Source organism: Hyposmocoma kahamanoa, unplaced genomic scaffold, assembly GCF_003589595.1.
Source record: "Hyposmocoma kahamanoa isolate Upper Pololo Valley unplaced genomic scaffold, ASM358959v1 99089, whole genome shotgun sequence".
NCBI lineage: Eukaryota > Metazoa > Arthropoda > Insecta > Lepidoptera > Cosmopterigidae > Hyposmocoma > Hyposmocoma kahamanoa.
The window spans coordinates 1-10,801 of NW_020655783.1; the positions used below are offsets into that span (position 1 = coordinate 1).

At 34.4% G+C, this 10,801-nt stretch overlaps 1 protein-coding gene and 1 pseudogene across 1 annotated transcript; both read right to left on the reverse strand.

Annotated features, from left to right (window-relative positions):
* Positions 1 to 111: 111 nt before the first annotated feature.
* LOC113239004 (UDP-glucuronosyltransferase 2B14-like) lies at positions 112 to 2,990 on the reverse strand. Its single transcript, XM_026475873.1, has 4 exons — positions 2,113 to 2,990; positions 1,400 to 1,622; positions 1,020 to 1,239; positions 112 to 691 (listed from the first exon to the last, which is right to left on the reverse strand). Exons 1-4 carry the CDS (start codon positions 2,941 to 2,943, stop codon positions 403 to 405), a joined length of 1,563 nt encoding a protein of 520 aa, XP_026331658.1. The 5' UTR covers positions 2,944 to 2,990; the 3' UTR covers positions 112 to 402.
* A 5,889-nt stretch (positions 2,991 to 8,879) lies between these two features.
* LOC113239007 overlaps positions 8,880 to 10,801 on the reverse strand; it is a 2,069-nt pseudogene continuing 147 nt past the window's right edge.

Below are 10,801 nucleotides of genomic sequence, written 5' to 3' on the forward strand. Positions count from 1 at the left end.
TACATTTTTTTAAAGAAAAAATAAAAACACTGTTTTCATTCTTATATTTTAGTAATAAGTTGATAACAACAATACTAAAAATAATTTAAAAAATACAACGTTTTTGGAAGGCGTTATAGATCAGCCTCTTATCACTTTCTCTCTCTATTTTTTATTTTCTTGTCATAATAAGGTGTATGTAATGCGCGGCAGTATGAACGGTGTTATTTTAAAATAAAATATCGTATACTCTTGTGACCGTTATAGACCGAGTTTGCCATACTTGCTTGCTGGTGGAGCTTCCTCTGAGTTCCACTATGTGTCATCACTAATTAGGCGCCATAAATAATGTATTAAGAAAATTATATACATTTGAAATACTATTAATAAAATGTTTTCCATTCTACGCTCTAGCTTCTAACATTAATGTATCTTCAACTTTATATTGCCAAGCAAGTAATACGAAACATATGTATACACGTAATACAAAACTAACAAAACTAACGCTAGAGCAACAAAAGCTATTGAAAGTATGAGTAACATTAATTCTAGTTCTAAATATTCAGCCCAGGATATATTAGCCGCCGGAGAACGATAATGCTTAGCTTCACCATGTCTGAGGACGTATTCAGACCACCATACTGCTCTTTCAAGAGGTGTTTGGGGACTGTCTCGAATTAAGACGTCTAGTTTTTCTATGTTGCGACGGTAACTGAAAAGGATAAGTTCATCAAAGTAAATTTCTATACTTTCTGACGTTAATTCTGTCACTATTATTACGTACATTACTTAAAAATACTAGTTCGAAAATTCAAATACGAAATAGACAAAATGCATAAAATGTATATTTTTCTACACCACAATAAGTCATTTACTTATTTACTCAATTAATGTACAACAGTTTAGTTTGTATAACGCGTATTACATTCAGAATGTAAGTATTAGATAGCGAATTACTGCTTTTTCTAAATCGTCGTTTTTTTTAAATTATTGTGTTAAATATCAAAAGAAGAAAGAAAAGAAAAGAAGACCTTTCCTACCTCTCATCCTCAATCATGCCTTCAATAGCATCTCTGATTTGTTTCACGGATAAAGTTTCCCAGTCCAGTTTCTTACCGATACCGTGAACTATGTATTTTTCCACATTGTACCATTGGTCACCAAGCATTGGTACGCCTATCATTGGCACATGAGCTGTAATAGCTTCTCCAGTAGATTGTATACCACCTTGTGTAATAAAAAGTTTCACTTTTGGGTGTCCTGGAAACACAAGCAAGTAGCAGTTTTAGTTTGACATATATAGTTTTGTTTTCAGATAAAGTATATATAAAATTGTAGAAAATCACAGTGATGCCTCAATTTTGAGACAGATAATGAATACGTGCTGGAATAACCGAGGACAAATTAATGTATAACTTACTGAGTAAATCAGATTGAGGGAACCATTTCCCTATCTTGATATTGTCAGACTTTCCAGGGAGTTCATCTCCATTCCATTTCCAAAGAACATCATAAGGCATTTTAGAGAAGGCTTTAACAAACATTTGCATTTTTTCCGGGGGCAATTGGGTGGGATCCGTGTTTGTGCCGAAACTCATGTATATCACGCCGTGCTTTGAAGAATCTAAGTACCTTTTCAAGTCCTATAAAAATAATTATTATTAGGGTAGCTTCTTCGGAGTCTTGGCAGTTCTTCATCACTTCGACCAGTAATTGATAAAGTTAACACAATAAAAAAACTGAACAGTTTTCCTAGCTTTGATTGTTTTCACTTCTTCTGCCTGCGGCATGTGTTTGCCCAAAAAAGTATTTCACATGCCCAAAAAATCAATTTCAAAAATGAGATAAAACCTAAAAGAAGATTAAATAAAACGTCGCTAAACAAACTATATAACAATTTTTGTTTTAAAAAACTACATTTTGAACTAGCTGTATTGATTGATCGCTGTATTCTTTAATTCAAAAAGCGAGTTCTGTCACTCACTTTCTACTCACTATCTATCTTTACTCTTAAACACTACTTATTAAATGTAATGTAAATAAACACTTTTATGGAAATATAAAAAGTAGTTTAAAAGTATTTTAACATGTAGCTTAAAACTTCTCTGTTGTTATACAAATAACTTTTCTTACCTTTGGAAGTTCCTTTTGTGGTTTCTCGTGTATCCCCCAAATATAAACGACACTTTGAGGCACTGGCACATTTCCTTCTAAAATCGGATGGATATTAATAAATACCATATCAATATTATTACTTAACGCTGTCACAGACGGTGTATCCTGTCCGAAAATTCTTCTTATAGCTTCATTCTCCATTTTTTCGTGTTCTTCATACACGTACACCAACACCAAATGATTAAAAAGTTCCATTGCTTTATCCCAAAGAGTCAAGTTATATAGTTTTTGACGACCTACTGATGGAAAAAGAAAGAAATGCGTACTAGCACCTACAGCTTCATAGGTATCAATCATTGGTCCAAATGAACTAATAACAATTGCTGGTGCCTTAAATTTATGAGTCAAACTTAACGCTGGTCTAACAAAGGCTTCTATAAGGAGCAAATCATATGCGTCTTCCGATTGATTCAGAATATGCTTCACTTCAGGTGTGGTCATTTGTTTTTCAAATATCTCAGTCAATACGTCGAATAACTTTATTGCTTGTTCTAGTAAATCTTCCTTTTTTCCTTTGTTGGTTTCCAGAAATTGTTGCCATGTCTCGTACGACAGATCATGTAGATCAATTTCTGTCAAGTTTTCTGGAGCTTCTCCATGCGGGAACGCAGGATCAGTAGTTAAAACTGTCACGTTGTGACCTCGCTTCGCCAATTCATGTGTTATAGGCCGGAACACAATTTGATGACTAATAGACGGCGTTGGGAATATAGCCAATATTCTGGCTGCCTCATTACTAACGATTGTATGTAGTGCTAAGCACAACGTGAATGTATCCAACCTAAACATGTTTATTTCTGTGCGTTGCTTTGTACTGTCTGACACTATTATACATACGCGCCAACTTATATGAACGTCGGAGGGAATGTTTTATACGGTTTTTCCCTGTAATTTAATGTTTTATTCCTTGTAAACTTATTCACAAGTTAATACATTTCTAAAGAGGTAGATACATAAGTGTATTGCCTTCGTATCCGAACGGTTACCATGCTGGACTGCTACGCAATGGTCCCGGGTTCGATTCCCGGGCCGGGAGAAATATTTGTATCGCCTACATTTATTTATCTCGTAAGTTTGGGTGTAATTTGTGGCTATCTATGTGTGTGTCCATGGCACCCGCAATACAGGGTTTCCCTAGTGGGGGGCTATGAGTGAAAGCGTTATTATTATTATTATATCTTATGTATCACAACAAGTACCTAAAGGATTTTAAATTTTCATTGAATTGATATTCAATTATTTTTTGTGAAATTACTCCACTAGTTTGTTATAATTATTAATATAAAGATCGAACACTCAGAAAAAATTCCTTCCATCCGGCCAGATTCGAACCGACGTCTTCTAGCTTACCGTGCCAGACACTATACCAACTAAGCCACGGAACGAACCAGCGGACCTCACGAATTTTTGTATTTGGTCAACGACTTTTTAGTCATCTGTTATGTCATCTGTTATGTCATCTTTGGAGTTTGGGTTATGAAACATGTTCGAATAGTTTTGGTTTGTGAATTACAGATTATCTTCCGATGTATGTATTTAGTAGCAGTAGAGCTCTTTGTGAAAGAGTTAGTTCAGGAAAGTCCTGCATTACTTATTTCTGTCGCCAAGCAGTAACGTGAAGTGTATGTAAGGTTGCTGGTGAAATTACAGGCATATGGGACATTAATTTATGTCTTCTGGTGACGGGCGCAGTGGCAGTGTGCCTCAGATCTTTGTGGTAAAGCTCTAAGTGGTACTGGAACTGTTATGGACAGGCGTGTCGCTTACCACCAGGCGCCCAACTTGTCCGTCTCGTCACCTGGTATCATAAAAAAAACTGTCTTATACTTCAAACGTGGTTACTTACCGTATGTTAAGCACAGTCAAGCGCACGTTAAGCTTGACATTTTGTACTTTGGACCGTTGTTATTGAAAGCGGCGTAGAGTTGGATTTAAAACTTAAGTGTCAAGGTTGTTTCTCTTTTGTTTTGTTTTTTGCTTGTGTGCTCTTGACCCTGTACATGCCACTATATACATTACACAGCATTAATCAAGATCACGAGACAACTTGGAAAGTCAGGTAATATCGATGCCTTCAATGACCACTAAGCCAACAAAATTTTTGGACCTGTTATGTTTTTATTTGTTTCTTTTTTTTTTCACAAAGTTCATTTTTAATTTTTGTTCCAATTTTGTTATTTTGTTTTCGTATTTTTTTCATAAAATTCGGGCAGCATAATACTAGTCAATAAATATGGCTGTTTAAAAAATAACAAAAAATGCACAAAAATTGGCGTAGTGTTTTCAGGAGGTATCGATATTAGAAGAAAAATCAGGCCATTGAACAAAAAATATATTTGTGACATTACTACCAACGTTAAGTGAATTGGAAAGAAAAGTGGATAAGTTATTGCGTAACGTTCATCCTGTGTTTGAAGGCTATTTTCGAGAACCCTGGAGCATAATTTATATTACAAAAAAAACCTCACAAGGAACTTTTTCATATTTATCTGTTTATTCGTTTGTATGCCATAATGTAATAACGTATTCGATCATAAATAAGATCCATTGAAAAAAAATATTTTTACTTTTATTATAAAATTAAATACGATTTAAGTTTTCGTCGGTTTCAGACAGTGAAACTACATTGTTTGAAACATGAAAATACTTAATAATAACTTCCTGCTCGATCGATTATCGGCTTGCGTTGATAACACTATAGAAATAGAAATAGAAACCATTTATTGTAACGCCACATTATAAAAAAACACAAAAATAAAGACTAATATAGCTAGAACAGAAATAACACAAAAAACAGCGTAAAAAACATTTAAACAACAAGTTGCATAATACTATACTGACATGTGTGCGGCTGTGGCGTGTACAAAAGGATCCCATTCGCTAAAGTCACAACCAAGGCTAGGTTGTGACGCTGGTTTTCAATGGGCTCTAGCCGAGTGAGTGAGAGTGACGGACGTATGCGTGCCGAAACATAAAATAAAATAAACTACGTAAATACTTATATCATGAGTGTGTATAGTGTTATTACAGTGTGTACTCTTATATCGAATAAATACATAATCTTTGCAATATATACATACAGGTATATGTGTGTGTAGTGTGAAAACAAATTAATAAAATATTTAATACATATTTCAAGTACATTACTTCAAATATATTAAACAAGATTATCTATTTTCGTAAAACAAAAGTTGTTTGACTTCAACATTAAACAACTATTGTTCTTACGCAGTTACTATTTCGAATAATGCTACGTGAATTAACGTGTTTAAAAGTTTATGATTATTAAGTTAAACAAAAATATACAATTAAAATAACGTATCACTGTTATAAATATAATTTCATTATCATATTTTATTAGAAGTAATTCAATTGACTCTAAAATAAAATAAAATAAAAGATATAGGAGCTTCCTTGCAAGATTCGCCATATTTGACAATAGTAATAAGATGTTTTGAACTTGTGAACAAGAAGGAAATATTAAAGTAGATGTTTTTATTGTGCTTTGAAGTGTAATTTACTAATTTATTAACAAAACAACGAGTCATAACCTGTTTTGTTTATGAATCTGTTAGCTGCACGGGCGCCGAACGAGTTACGGGAGAAGCGCGGGGTGGGGTCCCTAGCTAACACAATATAACAAGACGCGACCACAAATTAGAAAGATATAGTAGGACGCGACTCGCTCATTTGAAGGCCTAATCTAATTAGGACTAGTGAATTACAATGCGCTATATTGTGCAGTTTTATATACCATTATGTAAGTACAACGATTCAATATTTTGACTTTTACAAACTACTACTAATATAGTATAATGATTAATGAATTACTTGTAATGTAACATTAAACTTATATTAATTAAATTGTGTAATATTAAAAAAAAATAGATTGTGCTTGATAAATAGGCAGACAATTATTAACTAACATTTACAGGGAAAACAGACACAAGATTAATGTCGCAAAGGTGAATGTTTCGCCTGCCCCATACCGCAACCACAGCAATGTTTGCGATAACAGCTGCCGCACACCGAAGCCATAAGCCGAAACCAATGCTGTAAGTGTAAAAGTGAATTTAGAGTGTACTTTTTTGTTTACGTAAAACATACTTTTTGCAATTGATTTTAAACGTGTGCACCGAATTCAGACCACGGAGTGATGGCGGCAGCAAGACATTCCAAATATTTACGGCATTAAATTTGAAACTGCCGCGAAATACTGTAGTACGATGGCACGGCAGGATCAGCGACCATGCAGACACTCTGGTGAAGACAGATTTTACTTCGTGATACCACACTAATTTCTCAGCCAGATAAGCTGGAACCCTATGTTTGATAACCCCAAACAGAAGAGTAGCTAGGTGCAGGTCTCTTCGCGATTTCATTTTTAAGATGTTAGCGTTGTTAATGGGAGGGTGGGAGTTACTTGCATACGCGGTGGTATATTAAAGAAGAACCTTGCACAGTCATTCTGCGCGCGTGGTATTAATTATTATTATACCGCGAAACAACTTATTTTGTCTGTTTTCGAAAAAAAACTGTTTTTTTTTTAAATTTGCTACTGAATTTTAGTTTTACTTACTACGTGTCCTTTGGACCAGTAATATCATTTCGAATTTGACTTAAAGTTATTGTTAAGTGCTAATTATTACGCCAATAGGTAAGCACTTATTCGTTGACATATCGTGTATTGTTTTTATTAGTATTTATTTAAATTAAATTTTGCTTGTAAGGGTAAGATGGGATATGAGGTACCCCATTTTAATCCCCAACAAATAATGCCCTTCTCAGCAACACGAAAAATTTCTCGCACAATTAGAGAACGAGGAAATTCCACAGTCATTACTTCCTCACCATACAAACAAGAATTGGAGGAGACTACAAAAAGAAAGAAGCTTGCGGAAGAGAATAAGCAAAAGAAAAAAGAAATTAAATATTAGAAAAAGTTGGGAAAAAATGTGCGGCTAAAACCAGAAGAGTACCTAAAAAGGAAAAAGTAACAATATCAATAAAGGAAAACAGCGACAGTGATATAGATTTTAAGATTTTCGTGGTTATTCACTAAATGATTATTACTGATTTCAGGTTTCTTACCACGGTATGATTTCTTTTTATTTTCCCGATATTTCGGAACGGTTGCACGCTCCATGGTCACGGGTTGGTCGAAATATCGAGAAAATAAAAAGAAGTCATACCGTGGTAAGAAACCTGAAATTAATTATAATCATTTAGCGACAGTGATGTTCAAAATACTCCTTATTTGTATTGTAGTGGTCGCTATTTAGATTCAAACGAAGGCTGGGCTGCTTGTTCTGCTTGCTATAAATCGGCTCACTGTAGTTGTGCTGGCATAGAGGATGAAGATGTTACGTTCACATGCGAGTTTTGTCAAATTACTGACTATTAACTAATTATTCAATTATAATGGTTGTTTTACAACCAATCTTGCCCCTTAAGGGTACCCCATCTTACCCCATGGGCGTGGCAAGATGGGGTGATGTTACTTTTTCTGGTTTATGATTTTTTACGTTTTAATTAAGTTACAAATATACCTAAAACGACTTAACTATTGAAAACTGATTCTCAAAGGTGATTATTAAAATAAATAAGTTTATATAGAAACATCACTGTCTCATCAGTGTTTTATTGAACTTTGGACGTTAAGTGCCCCATCTTGCCCCCCTATGTAGGGGTACATTGTGTGGACGGCAAATAAGAAATTACTAACGAGGATCTTTACTACGAGGAAATTACTAATCAGGATTAATAACTCGAATTTTGTATTTTTTTACCGTCCGTCCGTGATACATACCATGAATATGAACGATGTATGAATAAATATGGTTCACAACACAATAATTATGGATTTTGCAAATGACTGGTTTTTTGTTTTTTTTTATCAACGGATGGCCAGCTAGCTATTCTTCCATAGATAATACTTTACCATGGCGCACTTTGCCATGGTAGTTTGGTGGAGAATGATAGACGAGTCGTGGGTTGGTAAATGACTGATTATATTTTGTTTGAGTTAGTTATTTGTACTAATTTGGTACGTGTGTCTTATGCTGATTCACAGGGCAAGGTAGTTACTTTTGCTTGCACTAAGACGTGCCTGAATGTCGGACGAAAATCGAACTAAAATGTTGTAAAAAGCAAAGACGCATACAGCTATGATGGACTCAAAAAAATTTCCTAATATTTACACAGAAAATAATTAAAATTATGTATAAGAAGTTTTTAGTAATAAGTAGGTATTTAATTAGTATGTAGCTGAATTATTGTAATTGAATTTCTGTTTGGTTAAAATTTTAAGCGATTGTTTTCATGTCGAACTTAAGTAACCTCCTTGCTTGAACTTGAACCTGACCTACGTAAGAAAGAAAAACAGGCCCGAGAGTTTTAATTGAGGCATGGACACACATAGACAACCACAAATTACACTCAAACTCACGAGAGAAATAAATGTAGGTCATAGAAATATTTCTCCCGACCCGGGAATCGAACTCGGGACCTCTGTGCGGCTGTCCGGCAACCGTTCAGCCACGGAGGCAGTTAAAAAAGTTCGAACACTAACTAAAATTCCTTTAATCCGGCTGGATTGAACCAGCGCCTTCAAGCATACTGTGCACGATAAAATAATTGAATATCATGGTAGTAAAACATCATAACATTCAATTAACTTAAAAAAAAATATTCAATTTTACTTTAGCGTTCCTAATAGTAATTGCTTACATACCTAATAAGAGATAAAAAGTTCCTATACAAGCACTTATTAAACCAAGGAGGCTTAAGAAGAGAGTGACAACAAGGTCTAATTCGAGGTATTGTGCCCAGGAGATGTTGGCAGCGGGCGCACGCAGATATCGCGCCTCGCGGTGCCGCATCACGTACTCCGTCCACCACACCGCTTTTTCCAGTGCGTTCATGGGCTCGTCGCATTGAATCGAAATTGGATATTGTAAAGATAAGATGTAACAGCTTTTCTTCCGACCATATTCGAATATTCAATTAACTCGTACTCGCTGTGTTCTTAACTCCTAAATCGTTTAAAATCATATAAAATGTTGAATTGTATGAGCAAGTAGACTACAAGGCAAGTAGAACTAGCAATGTAATAATAAAAGTGGCTTTACTACTTTTACTTTACTTGTACAGTAATATGATAAATAACGAAACAGAAGTGTTTCACTTTAAGTATAAACTGTAGTCACTGCTTATAAATATAAAACCTTAGAATAATAACGCATAGAAACCTAGTCCGCACACGCTAAGCGAGGCAAATTGAAGCGGCCCCAATGGGCCTACACGAGCGGGCGGGCCTTCGGTGCTCAAGGTCAACTTGCACCGCGAACAGCTCAAGAATTTCAGCTAAAAATAACGAAATGTGCGGTAAATGAGTGTAAAAATACGTCAGACAAACATAAAGTAGATACTAACATCACATTCCACAAGGAAGTAACGCGTTTCAACTTGTATTTTTATATAAAAATTCACTAAAACCGAAAATTAACCTACTACTAAAACTAGCCTACATGAATTTGATTTTTGCCTCACTTGTGACAGTTCGTTTGATATGAAACTATCATTCTATGTGTCATTATTCTAAGTATAAAACCAATAAAATAAAACACTTAATTAAGATTTACCTCTCATCTTTGACAACAGTTTCAATGGCATCTCTAATTTGCTCTTCTGTAAAAGTATCCCAACTAAGTTTAATTCCAATACTGAGATGAACATATTTCTCTGCATTATACCATTGATCTCCTAGCATTGGCACTCTGTAGATTGTAATCCTCCAAGTGTCAGTCATTAGTAAAGTTACAAACGAAGTTTCAGTTCATGTTGGCATTACCAGAAGTATGAGTGTAAAGATATGAGTATATTTTTCATAATGAGAAATTTATCAATATCAATTCAATAAAAAATGTAACCTTCTAGCAGTTGAATTATAGGGACGACATTCATCAGTACAGATAAATGCTCTTCATTGTGATAAACGTGATGTGAACCAAAGAGCAACAGACTTTATAGTAAGTGAATGAATTACTTACTTAAAAGATCTGATTGAGGGAACCACTTCATAAGTCTGACATTTTCTGGTTTACCAGGTAATTCATCTTAATTCCATTTCCAAAGAACATCAAAGGGCAGTTTAGAAAACACTTTAACAAACAACTGCATTTTCTCTGGAGGTAGCAATATGAGGTCCACGTTTGTACCAAAGCTCATATATATTATGCCATATTTCGATGAGTCTAAGTATGACTTTAGACCCTGAAAAAATAACTTATTTATTTCAAAAATAGTTTTATAAGTTGCAGTTACTTATTTTTATCTCAACAAAATTTATTTAACTTCCGATAATGAATTTACCAGTATCATTTTTGGGTGATATACAGACATTCATAATTTGAAAACAAGTATTGATACAATTCCAAAACATGGTAGTAATGTACTAAATATCATTTTATATCGAAATAAAGTTAACAAACTAATATATTAACTCATTAGAAAAGTGTAATTGTACCTGAGGAAGTTCCTTTAGAGGTTTCTTATGTATTCCCCAAATATGAATTACGTTCGGAGGGACAGGAACATTGCCTTCAAATATCGGATGAACAGCATATCCAAGTTATTTTGCAATTGA

Excerpts from the sequence above, each read along its gene's own strand:
- LOC113239004 (XM_026475873.1), bottom strand. The coding sequence starts at position 2,943 with ATGTTTAGGTTGGATACATTCACGTTGTGCTTAGCACTACATACAATC. Across the intron at positions 1,623-2,112 it reads CACAAAAGGAACTTCCAAAG|GACTTGAAAAGGTACTTAGA; the intron begins GTAAGAAAAGTT and ends TTATTTTTATAG. Across the intron at positions 692-1,019 it reads GGCATGATTGAGGATGAGAG|TTACCGTCGCAACATAGAAA; the intron begins GTAGGAAAGGTC and ends TATCCTTTTCAG.